Genomic DNA, 19,216 nt, shown 5'->3' with positions numbered 1-19,216 from the left:
TGCTAGAACTTCCAAGATCAAAAAGACCCCATCCGCCCAATAAAAATGAATATTTTAAAATTAACACCCTCATGATCTATCCAAATTGCAAAAATAAACAAATTGCATAAAATGAGATTATTTTTTTAAACATCATTTTGAAAATGAAAAACAAATTTGGTTCATTCAAATTATACGTTGTAATGGATTTTTATTACTTTTTTTTTAAAAGAGTCATTTTTCTGCTCCTTTATGCAAAATGATTTTTTTCCCCATATTTATCCAGTCACCAGAGAATTCTCTCTTTCTACAAAATGGCATATCGTGTGCAATGATGTGCCTTGTTCGTGACTTGTAGGCATACATTCAGTGAAATGGAACCAATTCTCGGCACCACACCTCTGTCGATAGACAGCCAGGGGTGTTGTGTGCATTACATATTATAAAAGCTCTCGGCGTGGCTGCGGCGCCGTTTGTTTGCCGCGCTGGCAATTAAACTAATGAAACGACGGTGACATTTCCCTGCAGAATTTCGTCTCGTCGAAGCTAGGATGACGAGAATATTCTAACGGCTGCTGCGACTCGGATATTATCATTAACGGCAAACTTTGCGGCTCTCTCTGGCGCGCCCTGTAATTTTCAATAATCATCTCTGGCGGTTCATCATGCTGGTGACAGGGCTCATTATGTTCCAGCCGCCGTCCAATTACGCTCCAATTTGCGCGTCGACGCGAGGATATGCAAATTCGCAAAGCTAACATAAATAGGGCTAGGCCAGATATGTGCGCGAATATAATCTTATTGATAGAAACGGGGGAGTGTGACAGCGTAATTAATTCAATTTTCGCAATGATTGCGTTTCAAATTATACTAATAATGTTAAAATAAGCAACTGACGTTTCCCCATTTTCTAAAATTTGGTTTATTTGCATCAAAGTCGATTTTAAAACAGTTTCAGGGTCTTATCTTATTCCTTCTTTAAGGATTGATACTTTCATGTAAATTTTACTGGCTCAATTATTTGAAAAGTTTCTTAAATTATATAAATCATTCTCAAAATCAAAATTGTAATTTAAAATATTTGAAATTCTATATGGAAATAATTATAATTAGTATCTAAAATTAGGAGTTTTAAAAAACATTCTTTGCAAATTATATCTTTTCATTTAAATTACTAACATTCACCTTTCAAGTCATACAAATGAATAAATAATTCTAATTAAATTCCCTTCTGACACTGCCCTTGAATGTCTGCATATAGGACATAGTGCAGTATAGTAAACGCAGTCCTGACTGTTGTTGTTCGTCGTCCTAGTGCTTCCGCCGTGCATCAATGTGCAAATGAGGTCGAGAAGGGCGCGGCCCCGGCGGCCGTTGGATGTGCAATTTGCATACCTTTGGCCGACTGGCTCCCTTCGGACATTAGCCGCCTTATTGCGATAATTCAGTTGATTGCGTCGCGCGTTAAATCGAGTGCGAGGGCGAAAACATCTCTTTCGGCTCTCTGCACTTTCCTAAACCAAACTTTGACCAGATTTTATCGCTCTGCTGGAGAGATAAAAAGTTTACCTTTGAGCAACCAAAGTTCTAATCTGTCTCAATCTAACTGAAGTTCCAAAAGTGGATCTTTTAAAGGTCCTCTCCAGTAATTGGGTTTATCCTCAAACTCAAAATTACACAAAATTTCATGACTGGCATCAAAAGCGCTATTCAAAAATTTGGACTCCTAAGGCTTGAAGAATGGGTTAAATAATAGTTTCAATTTTCCCGCCAAAAGCTTTATTTAACCCAAAAGAAATGTATTTTGGTTCTGTGTAGCTCATTTGATCGAATTTGGTGATTTAGCAACAAGACCTCTGGGTTAAAATTCTTTTGGCAGGAAAAAAAATGACGTTTCAAGCACGTGGAGTGTAAATTTGTAACTATCGATTTCAACCTGTGTTTTTCTGCAGTAAAAAGTTACTGGAAAGAGATAATTTAAATTTTTTTTCCTAATATAGATCTTCTTTCACTCTAGAGAAAACTATTTTCTTGTATTTTTTTTCTTTCTCAGTGAGAAAAGAAAAATGGCTGGAGATTTCTCCAAAGACCTCTTGTTATGTGGCGCATGCAGGCCCCACTTTAGCGCCGACGATTTTCCATACAAATAGCAGCAGCACCTTTCCTCCGCCAACCCCCTTTCGATCGCCGCCACTTGTCGTTTCGATTTAGGGCTTTTCCAGAATGGAAATCGAGAGATCGCTACTAACTGCACGTCGTTCAAATTGAATGCATGCGATCGTCTGAATCGCTTTAGTGCACCCCACAGGCTAATGCAGTTATCATTTTTTACGTCTGTTATGGAAATATGATTACTCAGATTACTATTACTTGATCAATATTTTTAATAAAAAACGTTTTGACGAAATAAGATTTGAAAATTGAGAGGTAAATTGTTGAAAAAGTCAATTTTTAGGCTGAAATTATAATAATAATTACTTGTTGACAGTGTTTGAATTAAAATTGATATTCAAAAGGGAATGATTACAAATTTTATAATTAATAGGAATTACACAATTTACAAAAAGATCAAATTTAAGAAGGGGTTTTTGTTCAAACTTTTCATAAAGGATTTGAATTTCTCCTGCACAAATGAATTATTTTTGAATAATTTTTTTCATCGAGAATATTTACCTTTTTATCCGATTTTAAAAGTGGAAGTCTCGACAATAAAGTCATATTTCAAAGAATACCCGGAATGTGTTTGTGGTAAAAATTTTGATGGTGCTTCTACACATGCCACACACAATAATAACCATCCTCGCTTGTTTGCCGAAGCCCCCTTTTTGCGGTCGCACTTTGGGTCCTCATTCAGAGAGATCGGAATATATATTCGCTCCATTTGACACAGAGAGAGCGACTTTTGCGATGTTGCTTCTTGTGCCTCTGCTGTCGGGGAGAAAAGAACTCGTGCTTTTCTCCTTTTGATACGCGAGAGAGCAATTCCGAAATACACACGCAACTCTGCTGAAGAAATCTTTTCTTCCTTTGTGTTCGCGGAAAATAGACAGCTTGCCGTAGCAGCTTGAATGGCTAAGTGCATTCAAATTTATTTTTATTCGCACACACACACGTCGTCTTTTCGAGCCGGGCGACGGTAAATTGAAATGCGTGGTATTCCTGGGGGGAAAAAGAGTGAAGCCTGGAAGAGGATAAGCTATAGATACGTATACGGATTGATCTGCTCAGGGAATTTGGATAGCGATAAATCATTTTTTGACACTTATGCGGGACAAAAATTGACAAATTTCATCCAAAGAATGTTTTACTTAAAAAATTGAATAATTCATTTCGACTGTTTCGTTAAAAAAAGTGGGAAAATATTATTTCTTTATTCCAACTTTTTCAGTACAAAAATAATAATCTCTGAAATATTTGATTTATTATTCACTTTATGCAATTTCAATTATTTTCTTTGAAAATCTACATAATTTAAAATTTTTATTTAATCATAGAATTTACAAATGATTTCAAATTTATTGACATTGATTTGCTCATCATTGAGAAGTTCTACATCGCAATCAATCTTCTTTCTCCATTACAGGTTTCGATCTTTCCCAGGAGAAATAAATCTGCGAATCGGTGTTGATTTCGCTTTGCCGAAAGCAAACAACGCATTAGCAGACACTCAATCTTGCGCCGACCCCCGAACGACGCTGGCGGTCGTAGATTAATCCGAATCTCATTACCAAGGCCATAAACGTCTCATTTGAATGTTTGCGCCCGAAAGAGGAAAGAATCCGTCCGAGACCATTAGCATGTCTCTTGGCGGAGAATTTATTTTTTTCCGCTTGTATCGGAGCCAAGCAAGGGTGCGTTTTTTTATGTTCGGGGCTGCCCGGGGCAGCGAGGGTTGCGGAGAGTGGAGGGCGCGAAAGCAGAGAGTGAGGGACGATGAAGAAGGGTTGTGGAGAGAAAGAGTGTCTCACACTCTCGTAATCTGACGAGAGAGGCAACTGCATATACAGAGAGGGAAGAGTCATTTGACTCGCCCCGGGTCAAACGGTGCCGGCAAAGAAAAGTTGGGCCTAATTTCAAGCTTAGCTGTGCACAGAGGGCGAATCGAATTTACTGTGACTTGATTCGAATTTAATGATATGGAGAAGAGAGAGAGAAAAAAAAGGAGGGACCGGAAAGAAGAAGCGCAACTCTTTTTTTATATAGAAAAAAAGTTGGAACTTTTATTCGTTTTAGAGGAACCAGCCAAAAGTGATTTACTCTCCAAAAGAAAAAAGACCAAAGAATCTTTAATGAAGTGAAAAAAAAAAACGGAATTGCATGAAAATCTTGCTTTTAGGAATGAAATTGAAGTCAAATTTAGCTGAAAATTAATTAAACTGAATGAAATTTGGAATTTTTCCAAATATTGATATTTTAGTCATAATTTTGGGTTTAATTTTTGGTATTTAAGTTTTCAATTCCGTAAAACGAAAAAATTAGTGTCATCAATTTTAAATTAATATTGTGCTTTATAGCGTTTCTATTTGTGCAAAAAAATCAAGATTGAAATTTAAATTAAAAAAAACACCATGACTTTAAGAATAAAAATATTAAATTAATAAAAAAATTAATTTGGAATTATGAATCTTTAATGTAAACTTCAAAATACATCAAAAAAGTTAATAAATTCAGGAAAATATGAAGTGAGAATGACAAGAATCTTTTGAATTTTAAATTTGGCCCCACTTTTACCAATTCCAAAGAGGTAAAAAACAGATTTTTAAAGAAGCCATCTCATGCAAGATGGAATCTGGATTATTTAGATATTGAAATTGGGTTTCAGCTCATTTTTTTCAATGTATTATTGTCATTGCTATTTTTTTTTTATTGTTGTTGTTTATTTGTCCAAATTGTTTAATCACATTAAATTCAATAATTAAAAAAAAAATATTTGTAAATTTGGAATTTTTGGACTAAAAGGCACCACCACTTGCAATAATTTTGCTAAAACTTCCGAGATAAAAAAAACCTGATCCCCTGCAGTGGGAATTACAAGATGAATTTTTTTTGAGTCTTGCTTTCATTTCAGGTTCGTATTTTTATCTTAAAACAATGATTCGGATAGAAGAAAATCAGAACAGTTGATTTTCTCAGCTTTTTTTTCTGTGGCGAAAGTTTAGCGGAAAAGAAAACGCAAACTCGCAAACAACTCGCGGCGCGGCACAAGTTCAATGACGAGAAAAGTGCACAAAGCGATTGATTACACAATTTGCCGTGAGCGCGGGTGCGAAGCAGCGGGCCGGAAGAATCAAATAATTACGTTTTGGCCCAAGTTTAAAGCAGCGATAGAGAAGAAAGGCCCGTGGGCAGAGGCGCGACGCCGCCAACATACATTCACGCATTTATATAACTGAGCTGTAAATTTCGCCCAACTTACATTGCGAACCGCGAAAAATGATGAAAATTAATTCTCTCGCTCTCGCGGGCCTGAGAGAACGCGCCATTGTTTCTGAGCGAACGGCCAGAGGGCTTTTGAAAAAGTTGCTCTGTGTGTTTGCTCAGCGCAGCACCCTGCTTTGCGCCGTTCTACACCATTTATCGCGCGCTCTTGATAGAAATATGTATCTCTCTCCGTGCAGTTGCAAAAGAGCGTGTTTTATTTTATGCGCGCAACTTGTTTGGCAAATGGAGCGCTTTTAATTTCGGGCCAGACGCGACAAAATCACAAATGAAAGTGACACGCGCACACAATTTTTACTTTGATCCTATAAAAAAAGTATGGGAAATTATTTTCAAGATACTGATCGATGATTTTATTGATAATTTATAATTCTATAAGAAGAAAATTTTTATAAAAATCATGAAAAAAAATCGCTCCTCTAAATATCAAAGCAGGGTTTCAACCAAGGTTCAGCTGTATTTCTGCCAAATGAGTTGAAACCTCGAGAGAAATTATTTGTCCTTATAAAAATTAATCCAGAATTTACCATTTCTATAAATCAGATGTTCAAATCAACGAACCTTGTATTTATTATCACAAAGAATTTTCATGAGCATTTTTTTGTTCTCCGTTCACCTTTGGCGCTGGCGTAGTCTAAAATTCACCAATTAGAGCTCGGGGCCACTGGCGGCCATGTTTTTTATATAAAAAAATTGCGCAGAGCTTGTTCCATTTTTATTTTCTTATTTCTTTGATGATAATTTTCAATTTCAATTGAAATGCAATAAACCTTCTTTCTTTCTTTCAAAACATTTATTATTAGAAATTAAAACGATTTGTCACTGGGACTTTGCCTTTTTGCCAAACACCAGGTCCTTTGTAAGTCTGGATGTGAACGTTGGAATCTGCTTGTAATGGTCACCCTTGGTTTCGTAGTCGATCGCAACTTTGCCCACAACCTCGGTCATCAACTGGAAAATGCTCCTCGCGTGGCTGTCGTCCTCCATCAACTTTTTGCAAAGCTCTTTCACAAACCAAGACCCGTAGAGCTGGTTTCGCATGGCGACGTACCCTGTTTCCAAAATATTTTTCATACGAAACAAAAATAATTAAAATTACACACCTGGAATGGTGGAGTAGGCGAGGAAAAAGTCGGCCTGATTCGGTATTCTGAACTGGGTGTACTGGCCGGACCTGGGCGAGTCGGTGCGTATCGTGTGACCTCCGTCTTGTCCTTCGCCTCGGCACGCCTGAATGAAGAATAATTTCGGCTTTCCGGCCAAAGTCGGGCACTTGTCCGCGGTCAGCATTGACACCAAGTCGTGCAGGCAGTATGCCGAGTCTTTGGCGTAGATTTTGTCACCTTCAGAACCGTGCGTCATGATTGCAATCGCCACACAATCGGACTTGGAATGGTCAACTTTGACAATTTCTAAAAAAGTAAAATTATGATGAATAGTAAAAATTTCATTTTAAATATAATGATAATACTGGAATGCCAATAAAAGTTTAATTTAATAATTTTATTATATTAATAACTAATTCTTCTGATTCAAATTTATGTACAAAAATAATTATATCTCATAATAATGGATTTTAAATGTTTTGAAATTTTTAAATCATGCTTGAACCTCATAAAAGAAGTTAACATTTTTGTTGAAAGCTGAAATTAATATCAAAGTTCATTTTTTTCACGATTTACAAACAAAAATTCAATTAAATTATAAATTATAATCCATAATATTTTACTCCTTGAATAAAAAAATTAGTCAAAAACTTATCTAGATCTCAAAGAAATATAATTTCAGTTAAAAAAAATCAAAATTTTACCAAAAAAAAATTAATGCGATTTTTAAATATTTTTCATACCTCTGTTGATCACATATTTAATATCCGATATGCATAAATCGTCCTCAAAATGCACTCGGAAAGCGTGTTTTTTGAACGCTTTTATCAGCCTCTCCTTGTCTTCATCCGTTCCTTTCCTCATCGGCATCCTGTCCGCGTCGAATTTGTAGTGATTGAAAATTAGCGCCACTCCGCGCTTTTCGTGATTCATGTTGTAGTAGCGAGTCGCATTCGACAAATTAACATTGTCTGGAATGGGAGAGGCGCTCACGATGTCCGCCACTTTCGTCTCAATTGTTGCTCGCTTTAGTCTGAAATTGTTAATAAATATTCTTAATTTGTCCAAATTTTTCAAAGTGAAAAAAATTGACTTGTTAGAAACATACGGAAAATGAACTCTGCATGCGTGGGCTAAAAAGATTGAATCGTTGCACACTTACAAGCTATTTGTAAGTTTTTTGAGCAGCTTTTTGGAAATGTCCGCCTCGTCTTCGCCTTCTTCATGATCCTCCAGTACTTCTTCTTGAACTTCTTCACTCACGTCGTTACCGTTGCTCGCCATGTTCGCAAAGCAAATTGAAAATCTCAACTACCTGCGAACGGACGTCTTGTGTGTTTGTTTTGGTTATTTTCGAGGCGGCTCACGAGGCAAGTGAAAGTTTCTCCTGCTCGCTGTTTTTAAGCAGCTGACGCCAGCGCCGAACTCGCGCGGCCTTGGATACGCGCATTCCCAATGTCGCGTTTCACCGGCTGCAGCGTCGGCTGAAATAAGAAACTACAAAAAGTCTCACTCGAGCATCCGGCATTTATGATAAAAAGTCACAGTTGAAAATAAATGTTACATGAAAAAAATTCCCATAATATGATCTCATTTAAGTAAAATAAGAAATAAGCAAATAATGTAAAAAAAAATCACTAATTTTTATTAATATTATTTTATTAATTATTTTTATTTTTTTCTTTATTTTTGTTTTTTTGTACTTATCAATAAATTTTCCAATTTATTCATATATTAATTAAATTAAATTCATTCACTTTAATGAATTAAATCTTGCTTTTTAATTTTTTTGTTCTAATTATTTCCGTTTTTAAATTTTGTAAATAGCCTATTTTAGTCTGTTTTTTTCTCACGGGTTAATAAAATTTGTTTATTTCACGCGTCGCACCCTATTTGGGCGCCGATACTATACATTATTATGGGACCACTCTCGTCGCCAAATGGTACAGGGTGTGTGCGCGAAAAATAGCAAAACCGAATGAGCGAGAGCCGGATTTCGCGGATAGCGCAGGCTGGGGCTGCTGGAATTGACGCACACGCGTCGGCTTGCATGACTTTTATTACTTCAGAGCACGTTACGCATTTTACGACTTCGCCGCTGCTCGCGCAAATAAATTTCCCGATTTGGAAATGACGACCGAAATGCTCGGCATTATATCATTTGCGGTGCGAAAATGCAGATTGCTGAAAATTTTGCACCATTTGTGCAGATAAGTCCGGTGAGATTTGAAGTCACAATTTGTGATAATTGCATATTTTTGTTGTAATCAAATTAAAAAAAAAAATATCAATCAAAGCAATAAATTAAATACATTAATTTGAAGATCAAATAGAGACAAATTTCTACTATTTTTTATTTATGAATTTGATACAATCTTTCCAGATACTTTTTATTTTTATTAAATTTAATTAATATTTCCAGAATATTTTCTAATTTTAACTGCGCGAAGAGAATGAAATGGTGGGAAAACTTGAAATTTAAAATTGTTAAATCTATTTGGAAAAAACCAACCAACAAGAATTAACTTCTACGTTTATAATTCATTAAATTTAATTCTATTCATTGATTTGTATGTGTCTATTCTAAATTAAAATTAAAACTATATTTTATTTAAATCAACAAACAACTCTTTAAATGAAAAAGTCCAAGTTTTATCTTCAAATTAAGTAGTTTGAATGAATTATTATTCGAGTTTAATTCGTTTCCGTATTTCATTAAATATTTAAGATTAAAAATAACGTAGATTGTTTTTTTTCCAACTACATTTACGTTAAAAGTAGACGCATGTCGATCTCCGATAGCAAAGTTTAAGTGCAAGAGATAGCAGTAAAAAGTCTGAGTGAAGTCGTAAACAAGCCGAGGTTGTGACAGATGTAAGCTCGTTACGGATAAAAGACTCCTTGAGAAGCAAAAAACCCAGTCGGCAAACATACGCACAAATCTTAATATGAACCAAACTTGTCCGCACGCAAAACTGCTGCTATTTATACATTATCCGCAAAATATATGGTGCTGGTGCTAGGAAAGTAATTTATTACCACGCAGATGTGAACTAAAGTTTACAGATGAATATTTTTGTTAAAAAGAACAAAATAACTTCAAAACTTTTAAAAATTAACTTCCCTTGTATTAAAATGTAATTTTAATAGAAGAGGGAAATTATTTTTGTCCCTTGATAAATTTCTTTAAAAATTTAAAACCAGAAATTTTGCAACTTAATAATTGCTGTTAATTTATAAAACCATTATAATTATTAAAAATAAAATTAACCAAGTAGAAAAGGCTTTTTCTCTTAATAAAAATTGTTTAAAGTAAAAAATTGCTCTATAATTTAGCGTTATTTGCTAGTTTTGTGTTTAATGAAAAAAAATTAATTTTAATTAATTCAATAAATAAATAAAAACGATTTAAAAAGGCCTTTTATTATTAATTAAATAAAATTTTCATGTTTTTTTTTTTAATTATTATTTATAAAATAATAAATAGTTTGCATCTTTAGTTTGTTCTTTCTAATTGATTAACTTTTTCACCTGTTTTTTTCACGTTTTTCACCTATACTTTTGTGTGTATAATATTTCGATCCCTCGTTTTTCGCTTCACTACATCTTGCTGGGTATAACAAAAGCAAGCTCGAATTCAATTATCTTTAGAAAAGTGATATGCAGCTCGCCGTCTTTCCGTTATACGGCTGCAATAATATAAAAATGCACATTTACAAGAGCGAGGCACGTTTTCTGCAAGAAAGGATCCATTTCCAGCTTCTGCAGCTTCTTTCTATCTGCAGATAAAGAAAGTGCAGCCTGCATTTATATAATAATATTATTTTCAATAAGCGAACATGTACACGGAGGGTTACTTACTCCGCCATTACATGCAGCTGGGCTAATAGCTGCACATCCTCACGCCCCAGGAAATAAGATACGAGAGAAATATTTTATTTTGTTTAGCTCTGTGGGGGTGCCATTAGCATTGGGCGTTGCTTCTCTGCTTCTTTATCTTGTGCGAATTTATTTCTCATCGGGGGTGTCTGACCCCTTTTATGGCGAGTCACGTTCCAGCTTCGTCCATCCCGGAATCCGAGAATTTGCGCCCGGGCCGGCGGCCGCTTGGCCGGGCGAGATTGCTCGCCGACTCGTGATGCTCCCGAGTCCGCAAAACGGAAATTAAGTTTCGGAGCTTCTACAATGAGAAAGTGCGTGTCTCATCTTCACGTGAAAATGCGGCGCTTCCGAGAGTGAGTTGAAAAAGTTTCAAAATGACAAAATGAGAACTTTGGTCTGTTTTGATAGTGAGAGTGGCTTTTGTAACTCGCTCAGGGGCGTTTTATGATTTGCAAAAAACTTTTTCCATTTATTTTTTAATAAAAAATGAAATACATAAATAAATACTAGCTCCATAGAAATTGAAATAATGATGAAAATCACGAATATTAAGAATTTTTCATATATATAATTTGTATTCCTGAAAATTTTTGCTTTTATTCCAGATACGTAGAGTGAGAAAATTTGCAGATAATTTGCATAGGCATTGTTTTTTTAGATAAAATTTTATTTTAAAATTTTTTTTACTTTTTTTGGTATTTAAAGCGATAAATTTGATATGGACTTTGATAGGGATTTTATTTTTTACTTTTCAACGAAAATTAATGAAATCTCAACTTATTCCACGATAATGCTTCACTTTTGGTCTAAACACTGACTCTAGACAGTTTTCCCAGAGCCAAGACGACGCACAAATCACGAAATGTGGCTAAAACAAGTGAAAAATTCAAATTTTGATTGTTTTACAGAGAGTCATGAGTGTTTTTAGACCCTTGATATGTGAATCGAAAAAGATGCATCTGAAAAATTTGAATAGCGACTTTACCATTTTTTCACCTTGGTCTAAACAGACAGTTTTCCCAGAGCCAAGGGTGATCTGAGTGCAGAAATTTCCTTCCCAGTCTTTCAGAGGACCTCTTTCTTCTCCACTCAATAAGATCTTTTCCTTTCTCGAATCAACTTAAATCGCGCGTCCTGATAAAGTCGTTGGCAAAACATGAATTTTATCGCGTTCGTCGGCTTTTATATTCTCCTCAGGGGAGTTGCGAGGGTAAATATTAAATAATGGGGGAAAATAAAGACCCAAAAAGCCGGGTGGCCGCCGCTGTTGGGCTGATGTGTTTTATTTAACTCTGTTTTGGCATCAGCCGCCGAAACCGCGACAACGCGCTCAACATGGTGCTTTGTGCGACGGTGTATTGCTAGTTGGCTTATTTTATTTTGCGTGATCGGCTCGGCAGAAGGGATTATTTTATTACACGACGACCGGCGAAAACATAAAAAGCTCAGCTTTTAATGGCTTTTGTATGCAGACGAGAGAGATGCAGAGTGGGATTTAGATTTTTAGGACAAATTTATTTCCTTTTGAAAAAAAAAAGATTTTGCGGATAAAAATATCAGGGGAATGAAATAAAGTACAATTTCAGATGTTTTAAATGGGATTCTTTCTGCTTTAGAGTTTATTTAAGAATAATAATTTATGAACTTTGTCACATTTTTTGGGTAGAAAAACTATTAATAAAAAAAAATTGTAATGAAATGAATTTATGAACAAGGAAATCCGTTTTTACAATAATTGTTTGATGAAGTTTCCGATTGATTGAGATTCTTAATTCAAATTGAATTTAAAACTTCATTTGTCAGCTATTTAGATAATTTTTATGTACTTCTGGAAAATTGTTCCCTCTTTTCTATTTAAGCTTCTTTAAATTTTTGACATATTTCAAACGTGACAGGAATATTAACTTAAAAATTGTAATAAAAAAGCTGGAAATCTTAGAAAGAAATTAAATCCTCAATTTTCTTTCACAGATGGTCCATTTTTTAAATTTAAATCTTCTCATTGTGATTAATTTTTTCCTGCAATTAAAAAATTCTCATTATTTACAAATGGATGTGTCCAAGTTCTGTTTAATTTTTCTGGTTTAATTTAATTTCCTTAACGTGCATTGGTTTTAAATTCTTTTGCATTTACTTCTAATTAAAATTTCTTCATCGTTTCTCTTTGCAGTTTGAAATTGGAAATCTTAATTTAATAATAAACTATGACAATTAATTTGTCTTGTCTCAAATTGGCAATTAACATGCAAATATATACAACTACTTAAATATTTCGTCTGCTCAAACTTTAAATCCGCAAATGTTTTCCGGACGAGAGCGCTTGTGCGTAGATTTAAAATTGCCTGTGATTCCATAACTTTTTAATTACACACGGCGCAGAAAGACAAACTCGAAGCTGCTCGTCTCTCTCTCTCTCTGTTTTCCGTCGGAATGCCGGTTTTTGTTTTGCTCTCTCTCTCTCGTTTGTCCGACAGAGGAATTTTGAGTCTGCTTCTCTCGTTAATTACTTGCAAACTCTGCGCGTCGTGGCCGGCATAAATTTGCATGCCTTACAGTCTCCCTCGCCGGCAAAACAATGGCAAAGCCAATTGCGGCTTATTCTTTTTTTCCAGCTCCGAGTGTTTGTGTATTTGTTTTGCAAGCGCCACAAGCGATTCGTCTCGCCTCGAAAGAGTTTCTTCTCTTTATTCCGAGGCGGATGATTAAGTTGTAAAAAAGCGCTCGGGCAAATTCAAGTGTGCGCCGTAAAGCCGTTGAGTGTTTGAGTTGGCGCGCGAGAGATGAAACTGCCGAGAACAAGAGCAGAGCGAAAGAAACATTTAGACAAAGTATGCCCGATATAGTCCAGCATCGGGACATTTCCAGCTTCGGTCACCCAGAGAGATCATAAAATTGGAACTTTGATATTGCTGCTGCAGACGCGTCAGATTTTGATGATTTCGACACGAAAAAGATTTTTACTTGCAATTTCATGGCTTTTTTACTACGTTTTGGAAAATGGAAAAAAATAGGAATCGAAATATATATTTAATTAAATAAATAAATCAATTTTTAACTGATTTTTTCTTCTCAAAATTTCAAATAATTTATTCAAATTGGGTTGCGTTATTTTATATAAATAATCCTATAGATTTTTCCATTTTCTATCTCATTCGATAGATATTGAATTCCAGAACAATTTGCATAAGCCTGAAGCTCGTTCTGCTCCGGCGATGAAAATTCAATTTTCACAAATCTATCTCATGCTTATTTTCCATCATTTATTTTTTATGCGTGCAATCAGCGGCTTCACTTTTCCCACTTAATATTCCGGCTGATCCAATAACAAACAAATTCGCGAAACCGCATCTGATGAAGTTCTTTTCCTTTTCGCTCTCTCAACCCTTATTTTGCTCCGAGGCCTCCGTGCTCTCTCTATTCCTTGTTTGCTCTCGCATCTCATGTATATTTCATTCAAATGTTTCTCTCTTCATACCACATTATCTTCCTAGTGTGTCGAGGGAGAGAAAGAGAAAAGGAAAGCGAGCCATTTCTCCGAATCTTTGCCAAGCTCTTCCCAAAATGTGTCTACTTTCATTTCGTTGATAAAAAAAAGTAGAGTAGAAAAAAGCAAGAGGAAGATTCTGTAAAAGTGTATCGCGGTATAATGGAATGTAGTGCGCGTTTCTAAAACAATTTGCATTTTCTGAGGGAAATTTTATGTCGTCCATGATCTTATTTTTAAACTTCTTGTACGCATTTAAGAATGTGTGTTTTTGCATTAAAGGTGGCTTGTTAAGTCATTTTCTCTAATTTCTTTGAAATTATTATGATCAAGCTTCCTAGACATATTATTTTGCACTTAATTTAGGTTATAAAAAATTGATTGGAATAAATAATTGAGGAAAAAAACGTTGTGATCGAATCCTTTACAGTCCATTAGGTAAATTATTCAAATATTTTAATGTAAAAAGAAAATTTTTAACTTTGCCAACTTTGATGCTAATTTAAGTTTCTCTGTTATGTTTCAGGTGAGTGCAAAAATTCCAGAGAGATTCCGTCTCCTTTTTGTGCAGAGTGAGTACCAAAAGGGCGACGTTAAAGGGGCGCTTACCTTTTTTTAACGCACGAAAATTGAGGCGCATAAATCACCATAAAAATTAGCAGACCTGTTGCCAGCGCGCAAATGTGCTGCAGGTTCATTACACCCCGAATGAGTAGCACGCATTCGTTAATGCAATGAATGTAAATATTCAGACGTGCATTAAAGGGGGCTCCATACATCCATGGCGGCTGGCAACCTGCCAGGTGCGTAATCTACTCGAGAGTAGGGCGCATTGTAAATTAATTCTGCGTTGCAGCGGAGCTAGAATTATACACCCCTTGCTTCTTCGCCGGGCTCTGCTTCTTTTTCATTAGAAAGGCCGCTGATTTAAAAGTTTACCCACCGCTTTTCTGCTAAATTCGTTCCTCGCCTTGCCAACACAAAGCGGACGAGTTGTGTTTCATTAAGTTTCAAACCAAGTGCGGAGCTCGCGGAGCTTCCAGTTTTGGGATTTACGTAAGAAATCTCTCAGTGGAGCGAGTTTCTTACTTTATTCCACCATTGGATTCTCAGGATTTAAAAGCTTTGCGTTGTCTAGCAAATTCAATTTAAGTTTTTTTAGTTAGATAGAAGAAAACCTAAAAATATTCACCAAATTTCCTGAGATTTCCTGAATTCGAAGGACTAACTGAAAATTTTGCAATTCTCTCTTCTTTTTACTCTGTTCCTAACACATTCACAAGATTTTTCATTAGAAACAATAACTTAATAAAACCTTATGTTAAATAATAATTGTGGCTGAAGATCTTACGTTATTTACGGTTATTTATTTCTGCATGTGTACATTGAGCAAAAACAAGTAACAGAGGAAAAAAATTGTGACAATTTTAACTATTCCGGCAGATGCTGTTTCCACAATCAAATTTGAAATGCAATAATTTGTATTTAATAATCATAGTGTTTTTCAAATATTCACACCGAGACACTGGATATTTATTTTGTAATGCTTCACAAATTTAAATTGCAATTCTATATTAATGTGAAAAAGGTGTGGCCGTGTTCGCACCACAGGTTCGGGACTTTTTCGGGAGGAACTTGTGAGCTTTGGCCGCTCGGCCGCCACCTCGTCCACTGCTCGTTTCTTGCGCTCTTGAGGTCTTCTTGAGCATTGGAGAGGCGACGGGCGACCTCAGCCCCCAAGACTTCCACATGCGGGGACAGCATGGGGGGGGGGAGTGGGAGGGCATAGGCAATGTGACCTGTGATGTTAGGCGACCACACCCGGACATCAACAACCCCAATTCTCTTTCTAGCCATTCATACACACAAAACGTGGTCGCATTTGATGCCAATTTTTTATTTCAATTCTCCTTAATTTGGATCTAAATATTTTGCAATCTGCCCTGGATTAAAGTTTGACTTTCCAGTTTTTCGCTTCAATAGATTTAAAACTTTCAACCAGAAGTTTGCGTATTCTAATGAAAAAAGAAGTTTGAAATATCTGCTCAGGACTATTTTTGCGGTCAGAGAATGGCGGTAGACCTTGGAGGGTCTCTGGGTCTTATGCAACTATGAAAGTTAGATTCCATTGTTGGACGTTGAATTTTGAAAAATTCTCGGGCGAATCTCCAAATTTTGAAAAGAACGCGATCGTTTGGAGCGACGAACGGCACATCGGCGGAAAGCTTGTTTCGCGAGGATGCCGAAAATGCCCAGGTTTTGGCGATTTGGTGACCCCTGACCTGAGAAAGTCGTCGGGAAGCACGGAAGGTCCGAGTTGCAACACGTCTGAAATGTGCATTTTTTTCGCTGCGAATCACATTATTGCCACAATAAAAAAGGCTTAATTACTTCATAAATTGTTTTGGAATTATGGATTTAAATTTTTTTTTGCAAATTCAATGATAATTGGGCCCGTTCATTCTAGTCGATTTTTATTGGTCATAGAATCAACTGTACTTCGAGATTTCCAAATTTCCTTAGAATTTCCGTAACTCGTCGTTTTAACTGTGAATTTTAAGTGGGGCATGCAATTTTCATTTGGATTAAAACAGTGCACCAAAATTCTGCTCCTGACTAGCTCTTTTTAATTTCCTGTTCTTCCTCCCAAAACCGCGAAAGTAAGCAAGGAAGCATTTAAATTGAACCTTTCCCCAATTCCACGCCCGCGGCGCTTGTGAGTATAAATTTCTTAATGTCTTCCTTAGCCACGTGCAAAGGAAAATAAAACAGCCGCGACCTGCTTAATGGGATATATATTTCTCGTCGACGCTTCCGGCCTTCATTTATTAGGGACGCGTGTTTATAATTAAGAGGCGCTGCAATTAAAATTTACCGAGATGCCATTAACAAAATCCACAAGGAAGTTTACTTTGTTTAAAGTCTCTCGCTAGACTTAATTTTTATTCTAATTTTCAAAGTTTTAAATAATTTCATATCTGAAATATAAAATGAAATATAAAGCACTGTTCAAGAAACCCTTGCAATGATTTTCCTGGAAAAATTTCAAATGCATGTTTATGCAACACCTTGAATAATTTTGAATAAATAACGTGCAAATTTGTTTTGTGATATCACAAAAGCTCTCTCTCATTCCGCCGCTTTTGATGTAGCTATGGTAACGAAAATTCGGAAATTCTGCATCCCCCGGCGGGCTGGCTGATGGTACAATGCAAAAATATACGCGAGTTTGTCTGCCGATCGATTTCATATTTTATCATCATTTGCCGGGGAGAAGCTGCTCCGAGGGGATGCTCTGCGAAAATAGCACGCCGAGCTGCACACACCTCTCTCTTATGTACATTTTATTTTGCACTCGTTTTCACGCGTGGAATTTTTTCACACTCCATCCTCTCGGAAAATGAACGATCTATATATAATAATATAACACACGTGAAGAGCGCTGGAAACAAAATTCCACTTCGCCCGACGAGAGAAGTTAATCAAAATTCTTGACATTTTTTAAGCGCTGCGAAAATGGAATTTCCTGGGGCAAACTCGATTCGCTTTTTGGAGAAATGTTTAATTACACTTTGTTTGCATTGAAATGTGTTGTTTCAACCTAAAAGCAGACACAGTAAATATGCACGAGATAAAGGACCGGAGAATTTATTGCATTCTTTGAACATTTATAATTTAATAATTATGATAACGGTGCATAAATTATTTATTTTTGGAGGAATTTATTAGAAATTTTGATACTCCTTTTAAGATTCTCTTATTGTTTGTTGAAAAAGTAAAAAAAAACTTATTTTAAAAGAGTCTCTTTTTAAAACTTTCATTTTTTCTCTTATTTAAAGTATAATTATTTAATTTTTATTTTTTGTTGATTAATGAATTATTTTTTAATTAAAATATAATATAAAACCAAAAATAAGTTTTTAACTATTGGATTTTATAAATGACTAATGGAAAGAAATAAACAACAAACAAATAACTTAATTGTTTTCTTATAAACTGTAATTTTAAGTTTAAAAAATTTCGAGGCTACATTTATTGACATTAATTTTGTTAATTAAACGAACTTATTAATCGCTTCATAACTAATTCACTGGGACTAATTACAATTTCCTATGAATGAAGTTGTGGAGCTTAATTAAAATAATTCCCTCTCTCTCTCTCTCTCTCTCTCTCTCTCTCTCTCACAATGTGCAGCAATTGATTATCCGGGGCAATTAATTAAAGGGTTGATCAAGCACTACTGTGCACGGCGCATGCAACCCTCTATTGTCTTTCGCTCTCGGCTCTGTTGCTGTGTGTTTGTTGGCGATGAAACGCGATGTGGAAAGCGGCTTCGATTTAAATAATTAAGCGAGAGGGCGCGTTCGTTGCTTTTGTCGGGCATCCGAGCGTGCACGTTTGGAAATGATCGGGGCCGAGAGCGCGCAACTCTCTGGGGCTCGTTCAGGGTCGGCGAGCAGAAATATAACCGATTCCCAGATGCACAATATAATGAATGAAACACGCGTTGCTGTTGGGTTTGTATGTAGTGCATCTGCGGTTGCGTGATTTGTCAAACTTTTAACAACACACCCGAGGAATCTGCCGGCCGATTGCTCTCGGCCCGATCGCGCGGATTGATAGAGAACAAGAAAAAAAAGCCGGAATCCAATTGCTTTCTTATCGAACTCTGGGGTTGATGGCTTTTCATTTTTTCTTCTCTTTTTTCGCCAAGAACCGATGTAAGGGAGAGGCAAACTCGATTTGCGCACGCGGTTTGGAATTTCGTTTGCGATGTTTTTTATTGAAGAAGGAAAGCGATCAATTCGATCACTTTCAGAAGATATTTTTATTTCATATTTGTTGACGAAAATTCTTTTAAACAATTAAAAAATAATATAAAAATGATTAGATAATTTTTTAATTATTCTTAAATTATAAAAAGAGTGATTTTTTTAAATAAATCATCTAAAATTTTTATCTAAAGTGTGGAAGAATTCTTACAAAACAGGCAACAAACAAATAATAGTGAATTTTTAAAGTTTATTTTGGATTAATTTGAAAATACATAATTCTGATCGATTTTATTAATTTAAAAAATTTAATAACATTATTTTACTTATGAACCTTTTTGGTTTGTTTTATATAATTTCATGAAATCTTGTCACTCATATTTTTCTAAATTTATTTATTATTATTTTTTTTTTAATGTTTTTTTTATTGTTATTATTATTGATCTTGTAATTTTCCTCACTTTTGAAATTAATTTAATTTTTAATAAATAATTTGAGCAGATGAATTCTGAATTCGATAACTTAATTTGCCTCATCCTCATATTAAATTCAAT

The 19,216-nt window shown here is 35.4% G+C and overlaps 2 protein-coding genes across 2 annotated transcripts in view; one reads left to right on the top strand and one right to left on the bottom strand.

Annotated features, from left to right (window-relative positions):
- The window catches only part of LOC132204643 (alpha-2C adrenergic receptor), a 146,311-nt gene that overhangs the window by 30,246 nt on the left and 96,849 nt on the right, over positions 1 to 19,216 (top strand). The window lies entirely within an intron of this gene.
- Positions 6,098 to 7,973, bottom strand: LOC132204413 (caspase-1-like). The gene is made up of 4 exons (XM_059632907.1): positions 7,687 to 7,973; positions 7,268 to 7,557; positions 6,522 to 6,830; positions 6,098 to 6,470 (listed from the first exon to the last, which is right to left on the bottom strand). Exons 1-4 carry the CDS (start codon positions 7,806 to 7,808, stop codon positions 6,238 to 6,240), a joined length of 954 nt encoding a protein of 317 aa, XP_059488890.1. The 5' UTR covers positions 7,809 to 7,973; the 3' UTR covers positions 6,098 to 6,237.

Source organism: Neocloeon triangulifer, unplaced genomic scaffold, assembly GCF_031216515.1.
Source record: "Neocloeon triangulifer isolate White Clay Creek 2 clone unplaced genomic scaffold, ASM3121651v1 ptg000022l, whole genome shotgun sequence".
In the NCBI taxonomy this organism is placed as follows: domain Eukaryota; kingdom Metazoa; phylum Arthropoda; class Insecta; order Ephemeroptera; family Baetidae; genus Neocloeon; species Neocloeon triangulifer.
This window is presented reverse-complemented; position numbering and strand designations above follow the sequence as displayed.

Coding starts and splice junctions, on each gene's coding strand:
- LOC132204413 (XM_059632907.1), bottom strand. CDS start 7,808: ATGGCGAGCAACGGTAACGACGTGAGTGAAGAAGTTCAAGAAGAAGTA. Junction 6,831..7,267: donor TAAATATGTGATCAACAGAG/GTATGAAAAATA, acceptor TTACTTTTTTAG/AAATTGTCAAAGTTGACCAT. Junction 6,471..6,521: donor CGCCTACTCCACCATTCCAG/GTGTGTAATTTT, acceptor TTTTGGAAACAG/GGTACGTCGCCATGCGAAAC.